At 35.3% G+C, this 26,704-nt stretch overlaps 1 protein-coding gene across 1 annotated transcript in view; it reads left to right on the forward strand.

Moving 5' to 3' along the window:
- Nucleotides 1–24,464, forward strand: part of DNAAF6 (dynein axonemal assembly factor 6) — a 29,718-nt gene extending 5,254 nt beyond the window's left edge. The window contains exons 3-6 of the mRNA XM_063084857.1: nucleotides 1,018–1,123; nucleotides 3,582–3,678; nucleotides 19,823–19,908; nucleotides 24,326–24,464. Of these exons, the coding sequence (XP_062940927.1) occupies nucleotides 1,018–1,123; nucleotides 3,582–3,678; nucleotides 19,823–19,908; nucleotides 24,326–24,464 (428 nt within the window). The remainder of the gene's footprint in view (nucleotides 1–1,017; nucleotides 1,124–3,581; nucleotides 3,679–19,822; nucleotides 19,909–24,325) is intronic.
- The last annotated feature ends 2,240 nt before the right edge of the window (nucleotides 24,465–26,704 follow it).

Genomic DNA, 26,704 nt, shown 5'->3' on the forward strand with positions numbered 1-26,704 from the left:
TGTGCTGCCTGTGTTTCTGATAATGTAAGTCTAATAATCTCTAAATTTTGAGGACAAGGAGTCATTTGTAAAATATTATATATAAATCTGTAGTAAGGCTTTACAAAGCCCATGCTAGATTTCAAAAGAATTGGCAGAATTGAAAACCTAACAATTAGGTGCATTTCTAGGAATACTGAAAAAGACTCAAAGTAATTTTCTGCACCTAATCCGGGTCTCCATTTGATGCCACAAAGGTTAGAACAAATGTAAGCTGGGTTTTCACATGCCTGCTGGAGCCTATCTACTTTCAAACATTCAAAGATGACACGTAGAAACCCAAGCACATGCTCAGTTCTTATTAAAGGACAAGTGATAGAGATTTTCTTTAAAGCTCGTGTCTACATGAGGAAAATACTGGATTAAAAAATGATCATTGTATCCACTGCTTTCAGATTCTTTGATATTATTTTTAAGAATTATATCATTACATGGAAAAGTATCAAAAGGTTTTTATATAGTAAAACTCAATGCAAGGTAAGACATTTCTATCCAAATCATATTGTTTGTATGTTTGATTTGCTCTTTTATACAAAAAATTTTTACATATGATTCTATTTATGTTTCTGAAAAGAAATGTGTAATATTTCTTTGCATATATTTATATATGAGAGAGAGGAAGAGGGAAAGAAGAGACAGACAGACTGACACTGGAAAGTTAGATACCAGAATGCTAACATTGATTACCTTCACACAGTTGGATTGTAGGTTATTTTATTTTCTTAGTTTTGCTTATGTGGGTTTTTTTCAATTTTTTTTTACAATTTTTATTACAATTCTACAATGTATTGATTCTGTATTGATAAAAATATTTAAAGTCAGTTGTTACTAATTTAGCTTGTTTCAGCCGACAAACAAACTACTGATTACAAATAAAGTGTTTTACTTCAGTTATCCCAAACTGAGTATGAAAAACAGGAGCAATCTAGAGGCAGAAAACAAACAACAGCTTCAGCTTTATCTTCCTTTTCTTCACAGTCATCCCTCAAACCAGTGATCAAAATAGCGAGGACATCTGGAATCCAGAAGAGGTTCCAGAAGGAGCAGAGCAGGATGACATATGGGACATTAGAGAAATCCCGGAGTAAGTCAAATGAAGCCAGGAATGTGTTCAGGGTTTAAGTTAGATGTGTCATCTGATACAATTCTATTTTTGACAAGATTCATAAAGTTACTTACACCACATAAAAGATAAAACTACAGTAACACACAGAAGGCATGTATAATTGATGGTTCTTTTACTTCTACAGCAGAAACAAACGATAAAACATAACACCTTCCTTTCAGTTATCTAGCAAAAATGAAAAATACAGTCATTTCCATTACAGATTTATATTTAATGTCAGTTTGTTGTATAATGTGAAACTAACAGTGGGAGAAAACCAGCCTGTTAAATTGCAAGTATTCATATGAACTAAATAATAATACCATGTTTATGTGTCAAAGACCTGCTTTTAATTACTCAGTGTTCTATAATTTTGGTAAAAGGCTATGTTCTTCCTCCAATAATAAATTATTACGTAGACTTATTTACTAAATATTTCAGGATTATACTTAGCATTCAGCATATTTTGCAAGCAGGATTCAAGCCTTTTTTGTAGTTTTTTCAATATCATCGAATTGTAAATATGAAATTTAGAATAATTATCATATAAAGCCTTTCATTCTGATAAAAAAATACTCATACTTCTAAGGAACTTAAATATGATTTAATAATAAATTAAATTGATGGTTAAATAGACTAAGCTTTAAACGTATGTCTTTAAAAATATGATTAAATATCTAGAATAGCTGGAAAAACAAAGCTAATATTTACTAAATTATAAAGTACTTTAAAAATTCTTAAATATTTCTATGGCAAGTGATTTGACAACTTTTCTAATTCTGACTACAAATCTGTCCAATACTTAAAAAACAAAAACAAACAAGCAAAAAAAAAACCTATGCTTCTATCTTATACGTCAGTTCTGAAAATAGAGGCAGTGGGAGACTGCAGATAATTAACTGGAAAAAGTATCCAGCTTTCAAATAAACAATGTCGACAAACCCTAAACCTCATTAAAACAATCAAAGAAGATTTTAAAACAACATTTCTTTCTGCATCTTAAGAATGAGGGAGTAAATCTCAGGTTATCTTTATATAGTTCCCACACATCTATATGAAAGGTAAGAATTAAGTCACTCACTTGTCATATTGTCTCCTTAAAAAAAAAATAATAATAACGTCCCAATGGGTAAAAGGGAAAATGAGTAAAGAACATGAACAGGCAGTTCACAAAATAAGAAAAACAAGTGGCCAAATAAAAAATAAAAAAGGCCTGAGCTAAGGCACTGGCCTTGGGGATAAGTATGGAGGGTTTTTAATTGAGAGAGTTTTGAAGGAAGCTATACAGCACGCAGTTGGAAAATTGCCTCTGGAGCTCAGGATAAGAGCAGGAGCTTGAGCAAATCCATTTGGGAGTCACGAGCATATGGATTGATCCCTTCCGTTCTGTTTTAACCTGTCTTCACTTTTGTAAATACTTGGTAGATGTTATAGCCTATTAAGAGAAAAATGCCCCATATCAAATAGCTGTTTACTGTTAGTCTGTTCAGCATCAGAGAAATCCCTTTTTCATTCTTGGGCATTCCTATTTGCAAATGGTCAGAAGTTCAATCTAGGATTTATCATTTCTTCATTAGGGTAGAATTAAACAGAAAAAATAACCTGTAAATGTTTGTTTCATTCCATCTGAAGAGATATAGGGTACCTTACGGCTGGGTGCTTCTATAAACATTCTATTTCCAGGGGCTTAAATTTGAGAGAAAGAAAAGATTCATAAATTGTCATGTGTGGTATAGAATACCAGGAAAATCTTTGATTGAACTAAGAATTCTGTAGGACCATATTCTAAACACTGTAGTGTAGCTGTGCTGACTGCATCACCAGTGTTTCTATCGTAGAATTTTAGAGGTGGAAAAGACCATAGAGATCATTTAGTTCAAACCCACCCCTCTTGTAAATCATTCAGATGTAGAAACTGAGACCCAGACCCATGAGTTTGTGACTTGACCAAGGTCACAGGGTTAATGACAGAAACAGTACTAAACCTGGATTTTCTAAGTCTACTCTGTGGTTTAAATTTAGCAGAGGGTTTCTATCTATCCATCAAACCCTGGGTTACAGGCTCAGTAATTTTCTGAGCCATTGTTTTCCAGGAAAGAAACTTCCTTTTTATTTTCTACTTTTAATCTTATTAGAATATTATTAGAAGTTGCCTCAATTCATTTGATCTGTGTAGCTTTAAAGCACTTAGGCTTTATTATAATATATATATAAAATAATAATCCTGCTTTGCAATGTTTGGTATTTTTGAGTGAATTTCTGTACATCTTTTTTCTTTTTTTATGTCCTACCACATGCCAGAAAAACTGCAAGTATTTTATTTATTTAGTCCTTTTATTTTTTATAATAGCACGTCCTCATAAGTTTCTAGTTTTCTGCTCCATGACAGGAAATTGCTCTTTCATTTGAGTCTGTATTATCATTGACTTTTTTTCAGATATGAGATTATATTCAAGCAGCAGGTGGGAACTGAGGATATATTCTTAGGACTGACAAGAAAAGACTCTTCAACAGCATGTTGTCAGGAGCTAGTGGTAAATTTCTCCTCCCCTTCCCCATTTTCTGTATGACTGTTAGAGTTAAATTGACTGACTGTACAGTAATATTGTGGGCAAAGCTGTAAACTCTTTAAAAATAGTGCTTGCTATGTTTTGGGTACTAGGGGGATAATGGGATAGACAGTTTAAAATTGGTAACGTGTACAAAATAAAGTTTATACATGTTGAATAAGATTTACAAATGAACGTAATACGACACAACACTATTTGTAGTCCTATAAAACGGCCCAATGCAATTAGACTGATTTTTCTCTCATCCTAGTTCTGTCCCATGCATGCCATCTGATTGTTTATTAACTTCTGATGAGTTAATAACCAGACAGGCAATCAGAATGAAATATTTCCTTCCTTGAATCTGTCTTATTTCTTATTTCTTTATTTCTCATAACTACTCAGCTTGCAATGGGGGATTTAAAAAGAAATTTTCTTCCTAATTTTTGGATCTGAACTTCTGATTTAAAATACTAAGATGTCTAAAATGTTACTTAGTCCCTCATCTGAATGACACCTTCATTCAGATGCATGTTGGAGAGCATCCATGCCAGGTCAATGTTTCTATATCATAACAATAGCAATACCAACCATATCAATGATACCACCTTACTTTTGCTTATTTGATCCTCATAATGATCTTGTTGAAAAGTCTGAGGCTAACCTAGAGTGTGAAATTTGACTCATTTTGGCACCATACACAAGTAATTCTGGTGTTAAAAATTTATTTTTTGAGATCTGGAGCTATGTTTCTATCTTTTTCCCTCCTTTCTTATAATACATCATAGAATACTGAGGTGCCCATAGGACATGCTTAATATTTGTTCCTTAAGCAAATGATAAATGGAATCTCTCTTTTGCATGAACTTCAGATTTTCTATTATTAGCAAAATCCAAAGCATTCAATTGAATCAAGTAACATAATGGGAATAGTGACTTTAAGTACCTCAGGAGACTTTTCAAACTCTAATGAGTTAAGGTTTGAAGGGATCTTGAAGTAATTAGCTCCCAGGGTTTACCAGCAATATTTAAATTCCTCTCTCTTAAATTACTGTAAAATTACATTTTTGATGTCTAGTGTTGGGGATTGCTTTAAACTCTGGAGAAATTCTGGGCTCTAAATAAATAAAACTGTTGTGAGCCTTTCCATTTCTCTTATGCAAATTGCTACCAATTTTAATAATAAAAGTATCCTGAATGAAGAATATTGGAAACTAAATCACACCTCATAATAGGAATATACAGTTTATCAAAAACTCAATAAATATATAAAGAAGAAGACTTGATCCTTCCCCAAATGAATTTATAATTGACTAGGGAGAGAAAACTAACATAAATGAACTAATTTTATTATCAACAATTAAACTCAGTGTAGACAATTGTATGCCTACTGCGACTTCAGAAGGTTTTGATAAGGCATGGACACCACCAAATGGCAGCAGCAAACAAAACATTTGTTGGTGCTATGGCAGTTTACCACTTGTATACTGTCCTTTTTTCTCTTTCTTTTCTTTTTCCTTCTCTTAGTTTCTTCATTTATTCATACTTCATATAGTTAGTGAATGCTACTACATACCAGACATTGTCCTAAGTACTAGAGATACAAAGATAGTCAACTATCCTCAAGGAATTCACAGTAAAGGAGATGGACACTTAACAAATCATTGCAATTCAGTATGGTGAGTACATATTTAGAGGCATATATCAGGTACATCTGATATAAAGCAGGATAGAATCAACTCTGGGTGGATAGGATTTCTACAGTGGAAAACATTTGAAGAAGAGCATTCCCAGCAGAGGTAAGAGAACATGAAAGGTATCCAGGCATGAAATAGCATGACATATTTGAGTAAGCAGCGAGTATAACAAGAATAAAGAATAAGTGTGGGCAATGATATACTGGTAAGTTGACTCTCAAAAAAAATTTTGAAAGCCCCAATTTATAGCTTGAATTTTATCCTGTAGGCATGTGAGTGTACTTCAAGAAGTTCATGGAAATACTTGTGTTATCTTTTAATTGTATCTTTCCACGACCTTTTTGAAGTACCCTTGAGTTAATGATGACATCCACCATCGTTGCTTAAGCCCACTGGTAAGACTCAGAGTAAAAAGGTTGTTGACCCCATCTCAAGTATTTCTTGCTCAAATTTATGTGCTTATTATTCCTGTTGATAATATAGTATTTTCTTGAATCTAAGACATCACCATATTGTAAATGTGCCATTTATTTAATAACAATGCTTCAGAGGAAAAATAGGTACACTACCATATTAAATGTACTCATTGATTGTGTGATGCATCCAATATCAGAAACATTAAAAAGTAGGGGAAATTGTACCTTGGAATTGGCTAAATATGTTATTTGGGTCCTAGATCTGGTCTGTATATAACAATCCAGTCCAGAGACTTCAAGAAGAAAACTCTCACTTAAGCTGAGGAAGGTAATAGGAGTACAATCTGTTTAAGTACAAGGAGTGATTTGGGGCTTGAAAATTCACAAAGACCACCCTTTCCTTTACCCTCCTCAGCCCCCAAATAAAAATGCAAGATTTATGAATTCTAAATCAAAGTGATGGTCCTAAACAAAATTCTGAAACAGGAGTATTTATGTCTTTAGCAAACCTTCCTTCTAACCCCTAACTACAGAGCCCCAATACCCAAATTCTGCCTGCTCTATTGCTATCCTCTGCTGCTTTGCTCCAGGATTTGTAGCTACCAAGTTTCCCTTGCCTTAATCTATATTTAGATATTTTAGAGCTAGAGCTAAACCAGCGGTTTACAGGTTTGTTTTGTTTTGTTTTTAGCTGCCAAACCTTCTTCAAATAAAATTTTATGAGAAAACCCAACATATAAAACACATAAAATACCACTGCCTTGATTAAAAGGTACTACCACCCCTGAGACACCTCTTAGGAGATTGGCTGGGGCTCCTTGGAACACAATTTGAAATATGCTGATCTAGTCTCTTCTCCTTATATTACAATTGAGAAACTAAGGTCAGGCTTACAAGGTATCAAATACTCATAAATTAATAGAAGAATAGTAAGAGAGGTAGCGGGCTTCCTCCTAGGTGACATATGTGCTTTTCTTTAAACCTCATGAGTAGAAATCCTTTACCTTGTTTTATTTTATTTTCCCTTTTGTCCTCTATCAATATTCTCCATCCCTCCCGACAAGGCTCCCACTCTAATGGGTTTGATATATATCCTTGACTATATTTCTTTGAATATCCTTGTTTGCCATAATTTTTTTAATTGACAAATACTTATTGAGCACTTATTATATGACAGATATTATGAGCCAAATACTGAATATACAGTATTGAACAAAATAAACAAGGTTCTTCTTCTCTCAAGGAGCTTACTGTTAAGACATAAAGCAGCAGTGCAGTAGCAGCTACTAGGTGGGCTTGCTAGACTTTCATATGTTCATCCAATAAGGAAACAAAGACCCCAAAAGCATATATTTTATTGCTTACCCAGGCAGCATGAGCAGGATCAGAATGGTATCAGGTCCTCATATCCCTTTACCCACAGGATGACATCGAAACAAAGGAGCAAGATGGCAGGCAACACGAGCAGTGGGGCACTCTGTTGCTAAAGAGCCAGCTCTAGACTGCAGCTAGCTGTTTTACAGTCTGCATCAGGAACCAAACAGAGAGAGGTGAAAAGTTCTGTGCCTTAGTGCATCTAGGGAGTAGGATGAGAAACTGCCTCGTTACAGCTTCCCACAAGATAGGGAGCCTCCCTCAAGGTAGAGAAGCAGATAACAGCACTGAGGCAGCTCTTCACAAGACTGCCTATCTTCCCATGTTCCGAGAGGATCACAGGATGTTCTGCCAAGTGTTGGGTTACACTGTAGTTGAACCTTCCCTAAGTGGCTTATGTGGTCAGTACAATGTCACCAGAGTGCCATAGTGGAGTAATTTCCCCACATTTACACTCTATGAATAAATGTTTTTGTCCTGATTGTTTTCACTTAACAGTATATAATAATAATAGCAAACTATTTATATAATGCTTATTATGTGCCAAGAACTTTACACACAGTATCTCATTAATTCCCACACCAACCCTGTGAAATAGATGCTACTATTATTCCCATTTTACAAATGAGGTTATGAAATCACAAACAAGCTAAGTATCTTGTTCAAGGTCACACATTTAGAATCTGGCAGATTTGAACCCAGGCTATTTGAATTTGATAGAAGTATATGCAAAGCGATTTGAGTGCAAAGAAGAGGAAATCCAAACTGACTTCAAAATAGAGGTGGCTTTTGACCTGAACATTTGAAGGACAGATAATAGTTTGTCAGGCAGCAAAGGGTGAAAAGCTGTCCAAACAGAGTGATTAGCATGAGCAAAGACATAGCACTATGAAAGTAGATGAAAACTATTTGTGATGTTCTTGGAGACCCAGAATGCACTGATGTGGAATAATTTAGAAGATGAAACAGAATAAGTGGCTTAGAGCTAGTTATAAAAGCCCTTGAATGTTATACCACATGCTATGGACTGAATTGTGCCCCCCCCCCCAAATTCCTATGCTGAAGCCCTAATCCCAATGTGATGGAATTTAGAGATGAGGACTTTGGGAAGTAATTAGGTTTAGATGAGTTCATGAGGGTGGAGCCCCCAGGATGAGATTATCGAACTTGTAAGAGGCATCAGAGAGCTTGCTAGCTCTCTCTCCACCATGTGAGAACACAGCAAAAATGCAGCCATCTGCAAGACAGGAAGAGGACCTTCACCAGAATCCAACCATGCTGGCACCCTGAGCTCAGACTTCCAGTCTTCAGAACTGTGAAAAAAAATTCTCTATTGTTTAAGCCACCCAGTCAATGGTATTTTGTTATGGAAGCCCAAGCAGACTAAGACACCATGAAATTTGGACTTTATTATCTGGGCATTAAAGTTAGTAAATGTTTTAAAGCAGGCGAGTTAAATGATTGGATGTATATTTTAGAACAACTCTAGTAGCAGTATGAAGATTGAGTTTGCTGGTGATTATGGTGGGATATAAGTCTGAGTTTGGGAGACTGGTAGCAGGAAAATCAGGCAACTGTACTAGTTCTAGTGAGATAAGTAAGAGCCTGGACTGTGGCAGTGAGAATAGAGAGAAAAGAATGGCTTCAGTAGACATTTTGGAGGTAGTATTGATAGGACTTGGAAAGTCGTCAAATGTGGTAAGGGAGAAACAGGAGTCAGATTTCTAGCTTGGGTGACTAGGTGAATGGTGATGGCATTAATCAAGATGTGGGAATGTAATGTGTTTATCTCTGAATAGTAGACTTAGAGACAGTTTTTGTTTCTTTTTGTCATCTGAATTTTCCATATTTTTTACGATTACCATCTATTACTTTTCAATGAGAGTAAGCAATCAAAGGGTGGTTTTGCTTGTGTGTTGTGGGGGTGGGGTATGGAATGCAAAAGGAAGAAGATAAAGTTCTAGGAGATAGCTATTAAGTTTTGGTTACATTGAGTTTGAAGTGCTGGTAGGAAATCTTGTTGGAAATGTCCAGTAGACTGTTAGAAATACAAATATACATGGAACTCAAGAGAAAGAAAAGGACTGCAGGTGTTGATTTTCAGAGTTGATGGTGTTTGCTTTTTTTCGGTGGTTAGAATATACCACCACAGAATGCTGGCTTCGTATCAGGCTTGGAATGAAGTAGAACTGATTTTAAATTGTGTGCGTGTGCATGTGTGTGGGTGTGGGTGTGTGTGCATGTGTGTTTGGGGAGGGGGTTGAGAGGGATGCAATGGAATTTGCAGGAATGGGGTTAACTAGGGACAGAATAGGCGACTCTTGGGATGGGGCCAACAATCAGAGACAGAGTTCAAACAGAAACACTGTAAATTCTTTTTTTTTTTTTAATTTCTAGATTCCACAGCTTTATTTTATTTTTATTTTTATTGTATTTATTTTATTTTGTCGATATACATTGTGGTTGATTATTGTTGCTCCTTACCAAAGCCTCCCTCCCTCCTCCCTCTCCTCCCTCTCCCCCAACAATGTCCTTTCTGTTTGCTTGTCGTATCAACTGAAACACTGTAAATTCTTATTCCAGTTCTAGGCCAGGTATTGAAAACCAAGAGGAATTGGATCAGTGAGGTGAGGTTGGGGTTGCGGCATGGCTTTAGAGATAGAAACAAAGATGACGGGGGAAGTCAAAACTCTGTCATAGAAACAAGGTAGGAAAGAATGATACCTGCCTACCCCAGATAACAAGACTAACCGAGGTACCGGACCTCTTGGGTATCAGTTGGAGATTATTTGAAAAGGGACTATAAATATCAAAGATATGTAGGAAGATAGCTTGGCTCCTCCATAGGATTATTTATGGTAGGAAGTCGATGGGTGCATTGGGGAAACAGGTCAGCAGATTCCCATTTTCGCCTGTGGGTGTTGAACAGCAAGCTATTCCTAAAATCCAAAAATGAATAGGGCCAAGGTTATTGATATTCTGCTAAATGATCTATTGTTTATTCTGGGAGAGGGGAAAAGCAGACTGCCGGTAGCTTGATACTCTTTTTGAGCTAGAATGGATACATAATATTTTAGTGTCCTGCTTTGAGAGATATCAGGGGACATCCTGATGTGACCTAAAAGAACAAACTGTCTTAGTCCATTATGTGTTACTGTAACAGAATACCCAAGACTGGGTAATCTGTAAAGAAAAGAGGTTTGTTTAGCTCACGGTTCTGCTAACATGGGAAGTTCAAGATTGGGCAGCCACACATGGCTGCTTCTGGTGAGGGCCTTGTGCTGCCTCAAAACACGGCTGAGAAATGTAAGGGGAACTGGGCACAAGTGAAAAAGAGCAAAATAGGAGAGGCAAACTCACTTTATAACGACCCACTCTCACGGTAACTAATCCAGTCCTGAGACAACTGAGAAGTCACTCACTCTCAGGAATCTGCATTAATCCCTTTATAAGGGCAGATCTGTCATGATCCAAATGCCTCTTAAAGGTTCCACCAACTCTCAACATGAGTTTTAGTGGGGACAAACCATATTTAAATCATAACACAAGTCATTAAACTTACTCTTTTTTTCTTCTTCTTTACTTCCTCCCCAGAATATGAGCCTTCTCCCACCCCTAAATCTCACTGATAATTGTTGGTGAGTAAGAGACACCAGTGGGATAGAAGTCAGTGACCAACAGACACATGTTCATCATGCAGATATATCTCAGAGAGGGTTATTAATCATTCTGAGAAAAGTGTATGCTCATCTTCTGAGAATTCACTTGTTTCTTGAATGGTCTGCTTCTCAAATCCTGATTTCTTTCTTAGGGATAAAATAGTCATATTCATTTACTTTTAATGAATAAATAGATTTGGCTGCTTGATAATGAAACAGATTCTCTTTTCCACTTAAAATTCTTGAGGATGGACACCTGTTTTGTTTTGCTTTGTTGTGTTAGACTTTCTGATTATATTAACCTTGTTTGATTGGTTATATATCAGACCATGTGGCAGAGAGAAGGATATTTGAGCTGTAATACAATTGTTTATTATCACCTCCAGGCAACACAATAAGCCTTCGATTAAATTTCTAATAGTTTTCTCAGTAATATACATACATTTATAGTTAATATCATATTTATAATATGATATTTATAATGATAGTGGTGGTGGTGGGAAGGGGAAACAAATACCTCATTAAAAGCTAATCTACTTGTATAGACAATGTATTTCTGATTATAAAAGTAATACATATTTTAAATTTTAAACAATACCCAAATCAGTAAATTTGGAAATAAAATTCCCCTTAATGAGAGAGAGAAAGTGAGAGAGTTTGAGATGGGTTTAAAGTCAGGGATGGGTGAAGGATGTCTTTTACATATTACTTGATAATAAAAATCAGTCACTTTCCATTTTGATGATGTCATTTGGAGGAGGTTTCATTAAAATATCTGAATCCTTGAGGTGTAACTGGCAGAAACTTTTGACTCCGTGCAAGGAGATTCACATATTAACCTTTGAAAAAACTAATACTTGAAGGATGAATGAAGGAAGAAGTGAGAAAGATATTCAGTGATGGGAGGGAAACCATAATAGTATATACTGCTGTAGAGAAGTAAAACAAGATTAGGATGCAGGAGGAACTTTTAGATTTGTCAGTTAGGAAATCTTTGGTGATCTTTGGAAAAGAGTAGCTTCAGTGGCATGGCCAGCACTGGATTGAAGAAAGCTGAGGAGTGAATCAGAAGTGAGGAAGAGAAGGCAGCAACTACAGATTGTCCTTTGAGGAAGGTTAGCAGTGAAGAGGAGGAGAGAGGAGATAGTTGTTGAGGAGGAGGCAGGATTTAGGGGAGTTTTTTTTTTAGGATAAGAGAGACTTAAGCATGCTTTTCAGTTGATAGCAAGGATCCATTCATTCGCTCATGTAATATTTACTTAGTTCCTAATGTGTGTCACTAGAACTAATGAACAAACAGTAAAAAAGCAGTCATAGTATGGGCCCCTTGGGGACGTTTAGAAAAGGGTGGAGGCATTTTGAGTTGTTACAATGATTACAGGATGGCATTGTCATTTAGTACTCAGAGGCCAAGGATGCTTTAAATCCTGCAATAAGATGGACAGTCCTGAAAAATGAAGAACTGTCCTGCACAAAACACTGGTTTAAAAAAGAGAGATTTAAGATATGGGGGTGATCGCTCAGCAGCATTCCACCCTCCTTACTACTCCCTCCTTCTTGAAATATGGTTTTCTCTACTTTAATGATACCATTCTATTCCAGTTTTCTTCCAAAATCACTGTGCTTTCCCTCTCTCTTTTGCTCCCAAACCATGGCTCTTCTTTTGCCTGAAGTTCTCTGGAGATATGAACTGTGTCTTTTTTTCTCTTTTCATCTAGTTCTGTAGCTTTAAATACAATCTATCGGTCTTATCCTGACCTGCCCCATGAGCTTCAGATTTATATAACCAATTGCTTACTTGGCATCTCTCACTTGTTTAATAGGAAACTCAAACCTAACATGTCCAAAACAAAACTCTTGTTTTCCCCAAACCTCTTTCGCATTCATCTTCCTCATGGCAATAACATTCACTCAGTTGTTCAAGCTAAAAACCTTAATCACCCCTCATTCCTCAGTCTTTTATACATCATATTCAATCCAGCAATAAGTCTTGCTGCCTCTACCTTCAAAATACACATATATTCTAAATCCATCTAATTTTCATTACCACTACAACTGCTATCATGTTACTTGGACCATTACGATTCTGTCCTGACTCATCTCCCTGCTTTGACTCTTGCTTCCCTACAGCCTTTTCACGCAGAGTATAAGAGATCCTTTAAAAAAGTAAGCCAGATCATGTCACTTCCTTGCTAAGAATGCTCAATGGCTTCCTATTGCACTTAGAACAAAATCCAAATTCTTCATTTTGACCTATGAACCCCTGTATGATCTGACCTTTACCTGCTTTTACAGTTTTATCTGATGCCACATTTTCTTCCTTGTTCATTATGATCTATTTGTTCTGGTCTTCTTTCTGATCTTTAAATATGCCAAGTTTTTTCACAATTCCTTGCTGTCCATTCCACCTGAAATGCTGTTCTATCAGATAATAATAATGTTACCTCCTCCTTTCCAATAATTTTACCTCCTAATTCTTTCTTGTTTAAATCCATCAGCTAGTACCGCCAGAACTATATTATGTAAGTGTAGTAAGTACTGGACATTATTTACTATTTCTCACATTAATTAGAATGGTTCTAGTGTTTCTCCATTCAGTCAGTTACTAACTTTTGGGTTGTGTGTTAAAGAACTATTCATCTATTCTGATTTTAAGAGTTCTAAGCAAGAATGTATGATGAATTTGATTAAATGCTTTTTTAACATTCGTGGAGATCATATGATTTTTTAACTTTTGATCTACTGGTAAATTATATTAACAAATTTCTTAATATTTAACCATAATTGCATTTATTCATTCATTTACACAATAAATATTTGTTGAGTACCTACAATGTGCCAGATACTGTTCTAAGCATTGAGTATACCATAATAAACTGAACACAAATATCACTGTCCTTGCAAAGCATACCTTCTGGTGGGAGAGATAAATTAACAAAATAAGTACATAAATTTTATTGTACATTAGAAGGTGGAAAATACTATGAAGAGAAAAGGAGCAGGGACAAGTGACAGGGAGTACTAGAGTTGGTGATGGCTGCAATTTTAAGTAGCGTGACCAGGGAAGGCCTCATTAAGAAGGCAATATTTGAGCAAAGACTTGAAGGAGATAAGGAAGTGACGTGCAGATGTTGGAAAGGTTATCTAAGTGAATATTTAAATCACCAAGATTTAAGACAGGAGTTCATGTTAGAAATATCAATAGAGAACAAGAAACTATTCTTAGAAAAATCAGGGGAAGTGTCGCAGGAATTGGTAGAAGATTCCAACAGGAAGAGTAATGGGTGTAGTGTAAGGATGTGAGATTTTTTATTGTGTATATTTAAAGTGTACAATATAATCTTCTGATATACATAGAGAAGTGATTGCTACAGTCAAGCCAATTAACATATCCATCATCTCACATAGTTATTTCTTGTGTGTGTGTGTGTGTGTGTGTGTGTGTGTGTGTGTGTGTGTGCGTGCGCATGCATGCACACCTGTGTGTGGTAAGATCACCTAATATCTACTCTCAGGATATTTCCAGTACATAGTACAATATTATTAACTATCATCATTATGCTGTACTTTAGATCTTTATATTTATTCATCCTGCATACCAGAATTTTGTGCCCTTTGACCTGCATCTTTCCATTTCTCCCCACCCACTCCCACCTGTGGTAACCACCATTCTATTCTGTTTCTATGTATTCTACTTTTTCTTAGACTCCACATGTGAGAGAGAACATATAGTATTTTTCTTTCTGTAACTGGCTTTCTTCAGTTAACATAATGGAGGGCATGAGATTTTTTTGGAAACTGGAGGGAAGGGGCAGGTCTAGTGATATATAAGAGAGATGGGAGAAAAGAAACAGGCACCAACTAATGAGAAGACGATGGGGGAAGCAGTGTCATTGGGGGAGATCCAGATTTCAGTTAGACTAAGAAATTAAAGAGACTATTCAAAGAGGCTTAAGAGGCAAGGGATGATGTATTACGTGTTACAGAAGACCTAATGGAAGTATTTCAGGAGTTGATGAGGGGTGGGAAATGGAGACAGAATAGGAGATATGATGACCCATATGGTAATTATTAAGTGATAAGGAATGATTTCAGAATCGGAGGCTTCCTGTGGTTATTGGCAAATAGAGATAAAAGTATAATGAATTTAGTTCTGGTGTTCCCAAGACAGACGGTGGTGGTGAGGCTGTGAGTGTTTGGGGGTGAGGGTGGGCGCCAGTGCAGGTATGGAGGCCTGTTGATGAATGCTCTTACTCCAGAATAGGCTGAGTTTACTCTTGATTGACTCCTATGACAGGGGAAGAGTCATGCTTCTATGATCTATCAAAAAAAAAAAAAAAAAAAAAGAAGAAGAAGAAGAAGACAGGCATGGCAATATAGTACTAAAATTTTTCAAAATGGTAACATTATAGATAATCTATTCATTAATTTAAGAAGACAATCTATTGGCTTCATGCCCTAGTTTTGGAGAATACATGTCTCTATATTTTTATTCTTCACAGGTAAATATTTATATAATTTCAAAGTAGGAATCCATCACCTTTAACTTTTTTCATTTTCCTACAGATTATCATTGCTTATCAGAGTTTTTGTAAAATACTTAGTATGGCTGCAGTAGAAAAAATATCTCATGTGTGTTTTTATAGTTAAACAATGGGAAATTAAATCATTGAAGCAATTCAGAATGAAACCTATGAAAACTTTTTCTGTTAATCAAAATTTCCTAATGTTGTTAAGTTTCAAATGGAAACTCAAATAGTCTTAACTTCTTCCCCAATAATCAAATGTATTGGCAGTGGTTGTTATTCCTGTCAAATAGGAATATTTTTACAATATCTAGAACCCATAAATTAATTTAGAATATCTTCCAAAGTGTCAGCTCAAGCCCTTCAGTGAAGCTTAACTGAAATTTCAGTAAATGGTGTATGATATACACTATATATAAGATATTTTTTATGTATTCTTCTCTTTTGGTAGTGACTAAGTGATAGTTTAAGAGGAAAACGAGAATGGATGACCTACATGGAACACCTGCTATTTGAGCTTCTCATATCAATTTTCAAACATTTTGTAGTATGATCATAGAACACTTCTCTGAGGAGATGGAGAGCCTGTATTAATCACTTACACATTATAGGAATATGATCTTTCAGGAAAAATCTGGTTATATAAATCTCTCATAAGAACAAGACAGGAAAGAATGGATTTAAAATTCAAAATAATAGTCCCTCAATAATGACCCTCTCCCAAAGTCTTTAGTATAGTAAGCCAGCTGTTACAACACATATAGGAGAATAAATGAAGGCCCATGAAAACAATTTGTAAGCACTTTGACCTACCTTTACCTCTTTCTAGGGAAGCCTCAAAGTGAATTCCCAGAGAGAGACTGAATAGTTTTTGATGACTTGCCTGAAGACAAGCTGCAAGGGGAAAAGGGGAATCTCACAAACTTTAAATTAGTAGGCTTTTTTCCTGTTACTCATTACTTACAAAGCCAATAGGCAGATGTTTGAACTAAAGTTAGTGATAGGTACTGTGGTAGCCAGCTTCCAAGATGGCCCCCAATGATTCTCACTTCCTGATAGTCTTCTCTTTGTTTAGTTCTCTCCCATATTGAATAGGGGTAACCTGTATAACCAATAAGATATTACAAAAATGAAAGAGTGTAATTTATGAGGCTACATTTTTAAAAAGGCATTGCTTCTGCCTTGATCTTTTTGATCATTCACTCTGGGAAGAAGACAGCTGTTGTGTCATAAGGACACTCAGGCAACTCTATGGAGAAGTCCATGTGGGGAAGAGATGAGGCCTCCTGTCAATAGCCATGTGAGTGACATCTTGAATGCAGATCCTCTAGCCCCAGTGAAATCTTCATAAGTCTGCAACCACAGCCAGTATCTTGACTACAACCTCATGATAGGCCCTAAGCCAGACCACCTAGCTAAGTAAGCCGCTCCCAAATTCCTGATCCATGGAAATTGTGTGAGATAATACATTTTTATTGCTTTTTGAGCCATACATTTTTTTGGGGGGGAGGGGTAATTGGTTATGTAACAATTAGATAACTGATAAACAATAAATAACTAATAAGTTACAGAAACGGAATTCAAGCCCATGTTTGACTCCAAAGGTTGAGCTCCCAACAGGTTGAAAGTTTCCCCATGAAATTTTTAGCAGTTTTCCTTAGTTTACCTATTAAAATAATTTATTCTTTGAAATGAATTCAATGTACATCCTATGTAGAAGCAAGAACATCAATCCTTTTAATTGTTTGGTCAATGGCATCTTCTTGTATTTACTAATGTTTAACCAATTAGGTCTTGAGCACAGTCAGTTAGAGGTCCATTAATAGCCATGTCTATTTTCCAGATATTTATTGAAAGTATGATTGAAGAAGTCTAATTCATGTTTCAGGAAGAGTTTTTCTGTTAAGATTCGTCATTGAATCTTCTATCTTACAAGATATTAATGTGTACCATTCCACCTAATTTGTCCCTTCTACTCTAAAACCATTTTAATACACAATCTCAATTTCCTTAAGAGGAAAACTTAGTGAGTTGTTTCTGAATTATCCTTCACTAGAACTGCAAATGATTTTAAGAACCACTTCAAAGTTCTACCCAAAAGTTGTATCTAAATTTCACATGTCATAATTTTTTCCCATTTTCAATTGTCATTTCAACCCTGGGAAAATAGTATTATACCTTGAAAGATCTAAACATTTCAGACTAAGAAACAAATGTTTGTATCCCTTGATCCAGGTGACATGAGTCAATATAAGATGTTAAAGAACATCTCAACTTGACCATCAGACCGGAATGGTACAGTGAAAATGGGGCTTTCTTTGTCCAGTAGAATGCTTATTTACTTTGAGGCAGAGCACCTATAACTACGTGTCACCTCTCCTGGGGTGATGGAGACACAAAGGATTACTCAAAGCCCATTTCTTCCGAGCAATGAGAGGCCCCAAAGGGGTTAATTTCCAGGAACCCTCAAGAGAGAAGCATTCCTTGGAAAAATAACACCGAACTAGGGTTTTCTCTCAGTATTTATTCTCCAGGCAAGAAAGTTACAGAAAAGAAACACAGGTGGTTACAAAAAGAACAGTAAGATAGTTGTCTTGGCAACAATCATTAGGTTTAGCTGCAGCAAGGACACCTGCCATTAGAGCCAGCAATTTTGCTGTGTTACAATTCTTTATCTACAACAGAGACTTTAACCCTGGGGAAAGTTTCCTGTCTTTCGCAAGCTTAACATTTATTTCTATGTGCAATTCTAAAAAGTTAGGCCCTGTAAAATACATGTGCTTTATTAATGTTAGTACCCTCCACAACTACCTCTGAGAAATGTTCTATTTCTCTCACTTAAAGCATCTCAAATTATGAAGATCTGAATTTTCAAAATATAAATCAGGAGGTAATTCTTTGTTTAATGAAAATATTAACCATAGGAAGTATTTAGGGAATAGCACCTCTAGAAATCTATTAACAAATATTTGTTTATATACAGACTTAATAAGGTAAAATATAACTCACAGACATGTATTGGTCCACATATTTTATAATGCAAAAACCCTATTACCTACTTTAAGCTTCTTACAAAGATTCCAATTTGTCCCATTATTTATTTGATATGTATTTACTTAATAACTTGCTGCTTTCATTCTGGCCATTCCAGCCATGAAATCACCAGATGTTCAATATTTTAAGTCTTCTAGCTCAATTTAGAGAAGGCTTAATAATTTGCCTGAATATTATGTTGTATTTTTTTTTGTTTCTTTGTTTATGGAAATCATATGCCATATCATCTCATATCTACACATCTAACCAACTTCCATCGAGAAGAGAATGGATATAAATTAGAATGAGATATGAGACTTTGTGTGGGGCTAAGATAGACACAGTGTAAAATTTACCATTAGTGACATTTAGTACATTCATAATGTTGTACAGCCAACACCAATATCTAGTTTCAGAACATTTTCATCAACCCAAAAGGAAACCCTATACCCATTAAGCAGTCACACTCCTTTTCTCCATACCCCCAGCCCCTGGCAACCACTGACCTAATTCCTATCTCTCTCGATTTGCCTATTCAGGACATTTCATACAAACAGAATTCTATAATATGTGACTTTTTGTGCCTGGCTTCCTTCACTTAGAATAATGTTTTCAGGATTCATCCATGTAATAGTACTTTATTCCTTTTTATGGATTAATAATATTCCATTGTATAAATATCTCACCTTTCATTTATCCATTCATCAGTTCATACACATTTGGGTTGTTTACCCTTTTGGGCTATTGCGAATAGTGCTGCTATGAACAAAAATATCACGTACACATTTCGGTTTGAACACCTGCTTACAATGGTCTTGGGTATATACCCAAGAATAGAATTGCTGGGCCATGTAGTAATTGAGATGAGACATTTCTAAGTGAAATTTTACTAAGCCAACAAATACTCCTTTTTGGGAGGTGGGGTCATATCATTATTTCTCTTTTATTATGTTAACAAGCTTTCTGCACTTGTACACCTTCCTGTGAAATGTGGTATGGGAGTTTATACCAGGAGACTACAAGATGGCATTGCCAACCCACACTCAACATGAGAACTAAACATTCTTTCTACAAATTTCCTACTGATATAAAGGCAGTTGAAGGTCCCCAGTTCTAGCAGATGCATTTCAAGGTTACAGGCAAGTAACCAAAGTCTATCTATGTAGCTTTGAAGTCAGATAAACCTTAATCAAATTACAGACAGTTGTCCTTGGGCCGCTCACTAAACTTCTCTACTACAGCTTCTCCATCTGTAAAATGCGGATAATAATCCCTGCTTCTCAAGATTGATACAAGGAAAGGTATAGCCTGGTACATAGTTGGCACTTAATAAATATTAGTTCTTCTTTCTCCATATATTCTTACACTCTTCAAATTAACTGTTCTCCAAGGTAACAGTATTTTTTTCTCATCTTGTTTTTCAGGTTAAAGTTAAACTACCAGGTACAAACCCTTCTGAAATTAAAACTGATATCCAGGAAATGACCCTTGACCTTCGTACTCCTAATAAGTGAGTAAAACTCAGAACTGGAATAGTGTATTACAATATTAATGAGTCTTTAGCCAATATTCTTTTAAAATTGTACATAGTTATTTTGCATCACTTCCTAAAGTCTGAAGAAAAGTGAAAAATTTAGTTAATCTTTCAGATGTTTGATCTATATGATATAAATATAAATATGTTTGTAAATGCCTAGATTTTTTCTACTTTGCATCCGTACATTTGGAGTGGGTTGATACCATCCAAACACAATCCTCGACATTCAGATACAGTTTGTTTATCTGTCAGGAAAAAGAGCTGGAAATGAAAACTCCTTATGTTGTGAGTCTTGCATGTGGTTTTTTGTACAGTGATGGCATAAGAGAAAGTATATCTTTAAGTTTTTTGAATGTTGTAGGTTCTAAGTTTAAATATGATTATATTAACCTAAAAAAATCAAAAAGTCTTGTCCTCAATTATGTAAACCGAAAATTCTGACAGCTAATTTATCACTAGATCCTCAGGCTCTTTGAATACATTTAAAAATAATACAGATGATCATGGAATAATTTAAACATTTTGATATTTTCAAACATAGTTTTGTTACTACATAGGTTCAAATCATGTTCCCAAAACATAACATATAACACAGTAAAATTCTGATATAAAATATTTTTCCTGGAAACACAGACGTCTCTCAAAACTAACTCTATAAAGACAGAAACAATGGAACCTGGTGTGTGTTAGATAAAATATCTAAATATCTTTCTGCTTTGTTCACTTTTAATCTGGATGTATAGCAGTGAGCACACATTGGTTGATTGCAGTTGTCCTATCTCTGTAACCCATGAACATTTCAAGCTGGGTTTGGAGAGCAGAGAGTTGCTTGCACATTCTCTTCCTTCCATTATCAGTACTTATAATTCTCTTTTGTCGAGCTTACGACTTCAAGAAAATAAAAAGTAGATCCCTCCTACAAAAGACTCCTATGTGTAAACAACCCAATGTACATACATAGTTTAATCTTGATTTCTATAGTAGATGCATTTAACCCAAAATGATCTACAGATGAACATATATCAAATATTTCTCATTATTTACATCATTTCAAAAACATATGCTCACAAAAAAAATTGTCCCATGTTATAAAAATTACATTCACTATTCCTACCATCCACTTGTAATATTGTATCCTTTTTATTGCATTTTGTACACGTATTTACTCTTCCACACAAACTTTGCAAGGAAAGTTGGTTAAATGAACAGTCAATCTTCCATGATATTTGCACGCTTGTTAAAAGCACACACATATTTACACACCATGGAGTTAATTTCCGTTTCCCTAGCAGTTCTCACTGTCTCCATCAATCTTTTGGCAGCTACTCTGGCTATGCTGTCATTCCAGATATTTATCAGAACCCACTAAATGAATGTCTCACAAAGAGCTACATTTCCACGTAGAGCGTGGGCTGTGCTAGGTCATTTGGGTTATGCTGTAGTTATATATTAAATGCTCAATGCAGAGAGGTACTATCTCTTAAGAAAACTTCCTTAATTAAGAGAGAAGACAGAAGATAGAATTAAGGATGTTTTTTAAAATCACTTTTGCCAAATACTCGAGCATTCTATAGAGCCATAGTATTATCTGAAATTGTATTATTAGAAATGTGTCTTGTTTTTGAGTTTATTGATATTCACACCTACTTTCTTTAGTTTCTAACTTTGACATCCTGTAACACTATTTACCCATGCCAAGAAAGATTTAACAGAGGAGGTTCTGTTCATCTACCTATAGGCAGGACAAGTGAATTTATTTTAACCGGATTGACTAGTGATTTCAGTCAAATAATAGTCAATTGCGTTAGAATTACAAATAAAACCCAGATACTTAGTATTATATACAGCCAAAAGAAATAAAGTAGTTTACCAAATTCTTTTTTTTTTTTTAGTTGGTTGTTTTGGCATGTGGATTCCCAACATGGAATAGATGGAAAGGAGGAAAGATTAGGGAAATTGGATAATTTTCCAGAATCTCCTGACTTTTGTCTTCATATAAGTTTTCATTATTTTTCTAGATGAATTCTAAGAATATCATAAATGAATATCTTGAATATGATAATAAGAACACATTCCAAAGACAAATACAAGCTAATTTTGGTTGAGTGCTCCTTTAGATTATTCACACCTTTGCTGTACTCCTTTAATTCAGATTAATTGAGAGTTGACCTGATGTTCAGACACTGTTACCTAAAATTTTTTAAAAAGTTCTAAATGGAGTAGTTGAATTGCAGCTTAGTCACTATTACTCCACTTTCTTTGAAAGTAGTTATTTCTCCTACAGGAAATCTTAAAAAGGCCATGTCTGTTTTTAACCCAGATAAGTAAAGCAAATAATACCGTTAAATACATAAAATAAAAACTGCATTATGTGAATATGTGCATAACAAGGTTATTCTTTATTTAAATCTCTTGCAAGCAACATCAATTTAAACTCTCTAATATAAATGTAAGCATGTAAGTCTCTAAACTTGAGTTCACTGTATACATATTTTTTTTTTGTTTTTAGCTTCACATATTATTATTTGCATTTAATTAATTTCTAATGAAAATTAACACTGGGTGAACATTTGATCAGTGCCTAAACTGTAACTTCTTAAAAAGCAAATATATTATCAATTTAAGGCAGAGGGATTGGGTTTAAATGTTTATTCATATTTTATAGTACTAATCTATGGTAATTATTCAGATGACATTTTGTGGCGACCTGAATATTTGCTTTTCATTTATTTATTTATTTATTCACTCAACGAACATTTTACAAAGTCTTCTGCTAGACACTAAGGGATCACCAAGATACAGTCCTGTCTTTCAATGAATTGTACACGGATAAGTATTTGTAGAATTTTCATTTTGTTTAAATCTCAGTGCAGATATCCGACAGTAAAACAAACTAGACAAAAATACGTCCCTTCTAAAAGCCTAAATCCGTTGCACAGTTCTATTGTTCAAAATTTTGGTATGTGAAGCCATACTACCCACGACTAGACAGAAATACAAGGATAGATGGATTTATTCCAATGGCCGATAACTATCTCTTTTGGATTTCTCTCCAGAGAAGTGCACATTATTATTGGAACCCCTCTTCAGCTGATTTATAGCTGTCTTTTAGGGCAATGAAGCTACCACATTAAGCTTTGCTTTCTTGTGAAAGTGAATATATTATCATTTGTAGAATAAGGGATAAAGCAAATCTAACTCCAGCACAACCTATATTGTAAACAGCATTAAAGGAGGGACTGTAAATGTTTTTTCTACCCACTTTTTTTTTTTTTTTTGAGATGCCAAATATTACAGGCTACATGAAAATACACTGCCATTTGATTACTTTAAGTGGAGGGAAGTGTTTCTTCTACCCCACCTGGCATGAAACAAGAGTCACAGAAAATGTCTTTTTTTCCCCCAGAAATGTGTAATAAATACTGTCAATGAGCCCAGACTTATAAACTTAGGTCTTTGCAAATGAGTAAAGAGGGAATTGATTTTCAAGAGTTTTGTTTTTAAGTATAAACTTGTTCTCTATTCAAGTATCCAATAAGGGCCCCTAAAATAATACCAGATTACTGATTTGGATCTTATACCTTCTAAAAGAGCTTTTCTGTCCACCTTTTGTAGAGATACTTGGGCCTTCTCTACTGAGAATGTGAGGTAATAAGTGTTTCATGCATTTAATTTTCTTCAGAAACCGGCATGTGATGACCTCATGCATAATTTAGATTCATACCACTATGACAGAATTATAGATGTCTCATCCTAGCAATGCCTCTAAAGCATACAACTAACTATCCAGCAACTGAGCCATAAACTGTAAAATAAACCCAGTAGTCTTTCACAGGGAATTTTTATCAATGTGTAATATGAAGAATCAGAAGCAAGCAGAGAAAAGCACTTTCATTGATCTGGTATTGAAGTCATTCCAGGCCTGAGTTTCAAAAACTACACCTGTAGTAGAGACCCAGGCTAAAGCTGTGTTAGCAGAAGTGTTATAGAACCTTTCCAATTTTCAAATTTCTATCAGTCAGCCACATTCCATCTACACCTGAGTATAACTGGCAACAGATCTGTCCAACAAACTTAAAGTTACATGGCTCTATTTCTGTGCCTGTACACGTAGCCTGAGACTATGTTATACAGTGCAAAATGAGGTAAATTAAAAAAAAAAAAAAAAAGAGGGAGAGTCAAAACAACTGCTTGGGTTTTTAAGGCCAAAAAACTGGCATACTAGTTATGTCATTTCGGCATATTTTTTGATCCAGTATTTATACTCTCTAAATATTGGGGATTTTTTTGGTTTCCAACATTCTAGTGGTATATGTTGCTTTCTATTGCCTTATTGAAGGCATATCCCTTTAGGAAGCTAATTCTAGATTTTTATTCTGTTTGTTATTAGGAAGCTGTTGATAATCTTTCCCCATCCTGTGGAATGCAGCAGTGCCAAAGCATTTTATACCCTAGAGACTGAGACTCTCGAAGTCACTGCAACTATGAAAAGAGAATTCGATTTTGTTAATTTCTTCCGAACTGCATGAATAAGAAGAAAAACTGGTGAAATGGCATTGCTAACAATTTAAAAAAGTTTGAAAATATTGGTTAATGTTTTCTGTATTCTCCCTGTTATTCTGACATACTTTGGAAAGGGCCAAAATTAAATTCTAGCATTATTCTGACCATTTACAGTAATTTCTATTACTCTGATGAGAAACATTGTTTGCTTATTATTAGTATAATGAGCTACTCGATTTTTATAATGATAGCTAAATAGAATATTTACAGGTTGACCGCTTAGATTACTACATGATTGATTACATAACTGAAATATGCCTATCAAATGTTTGGTCCACTTATTTCAGTAGTTTGCAGAACTTCAGCCAATTAATTACAGTATGATACAATCAGTTGCATAGCAATTGGTCATTACTACCACCAGAAAAGTGATATTTGGTTGCCTTTTCATTGACTTGATCAAATGATTTAGAGTGTTCTCTAGGCTGTCACTATTGTTCCGGAATATACAGGTAACAAAGGATTAAAAATAGTTTGAAGCACAATACTAGCCACATGTTTTGAATAAGAAATACTCCTGAGCACACAGTATTATTTGGCTTCCTCAGTCATGCTTTCAATGCTTGGATTTAGTTAGATTAAAAATATATTTTCTTTATGTGCACCAATAATTATTAACAATGCTTTTTGAGGTACAATGTTTATATTTGGTCAACTGAAATCCTTGACATTTATAAGGAATATAAAGAAAAGTGTGGCACATCTAAAAATCCTGTTCTCTCTCATTTGTTTCCTTTCTTCTTAATTAGAAATACTTATTTTTATAAATTGTGCCAATGCCGCCTGCCTCTTCTGTACTGTATCGCATAAGTTTATTTCAGAATTATTTATGAATAGGCGACCACCGAGCTGCCCCAGGAAGTGCCCCAGGCCTCCAGAACTGGGGTGGTGGGGGGCCAAGGGCCTCAGCCACGCCCCCCTGACACGTGAAACCTGCTCAGCAACAACCAAGCTGCAGCAAGAAGGGCCCCAGGTTCCCAAGCTGGGATAGTGGGGGGTGAGGGGTTTTGCACAGTCCCCTGACATCTGCACTCAGCCCAGCAATGACCCAGCCACCACTGGAAGTCACCCGGCCTCCCCTGTGGGAATGAGGGGAGTGCCAAAGGCCTCAATCCCACCCTTCCTCCTTTCTCCTTCTTCCACCACATTTCCTTCCCCTTTCCCTTCTCTCCCTCCCTCCCAACGGCTCCTCAACAACATCCTAGAATGTAAAAAATAATATTAATAAATTATATTTTCTTTTAAAAAAAGAATTATTTATGAATAAATCACATTTTAAAGCTTGTGTAACTTGTGTCACACATAATTGTAGAACAATGGAGTACCTGAGAGTAAATTATGAAAAGAACAACTGAAAGGTGTTCATTGCTTCTATATGAACTATTAAGGGAATAAATACTTCAGCAGATATTTTCTAGAGTTAGTTATGTATATAACTACCAAGGATTAGTTTGTGACTAGATCAAATAGAAGGAAAAGACTGGGATTTTGGGAAAAGTGGTTGTCTTAAAACACTATAATCTCTTGTAGAGAATTTGACATTTAAATTACCATCATGACTTTCTTCTGTGGGGGAAGCTAGTGTCTGTGAATTTAAGTCTATGATGTTACAGGACTAAAAGAGTGTCCTGTGTTGCTTTCTTAACATCTTTTTTAAAGGCTGTATTTTAAGAATTTAAGATTGCGCCCTAAAGTGTAAACTCTGGAGCAAATCTTAGCAGTAACCAATGTTTTTTCTTCTCTGGAGAGCAACGATGAATCAGTGGAAAAATGTATCTCTTTTTTCTATGTACTGGCCCTAATTACAAAGACTATTATTACTCAAGCTGACTGAATGTGTACAAGTTGTCCCTGGAAGAAATGATAGAGCATATCGAGGCCAACTTGAACTGGCCTTTGGTTATGTTGTACTGTATCAATTATGTAGCAAAACAGAGCTTCAAGAACAATGAAATGTGATCCAGTAATTTATACCTATCTAGAAATCATCCTACTTCAATGTCCTTGGCCTCAGAAGTAACAACTACAGTGGTTATTTTGTTGTTTGGTTTTTAAGTTAATTCACAGGACTTTCTTCCTTTAAAGCAAATATAGAAAAGAGAATACAAAAGGAAATTTATCTTGTTGGTATTTTTCATTGAATCATTCTTTTTCATCATTTCCAAGTTACTAAGAAAAAAGTAGCATTACATTATTTTACAAATTC

This window comes from Cynocephalus volans, chromosome X (assembly GCF_027409185.1).
Source record: "Cynocephalus volans isolate mCynVol1 chromosome X, mCynVol1.pri, whole genome shotgun sequence".
Classification (NCBI taxonomy): domain Eukaryota; kingdom Metazoa; phylum Chordata; class Mammalia; order Dermoptera; family Cynocephalidae; genus Cynocephalus; species Cynocephalus volans.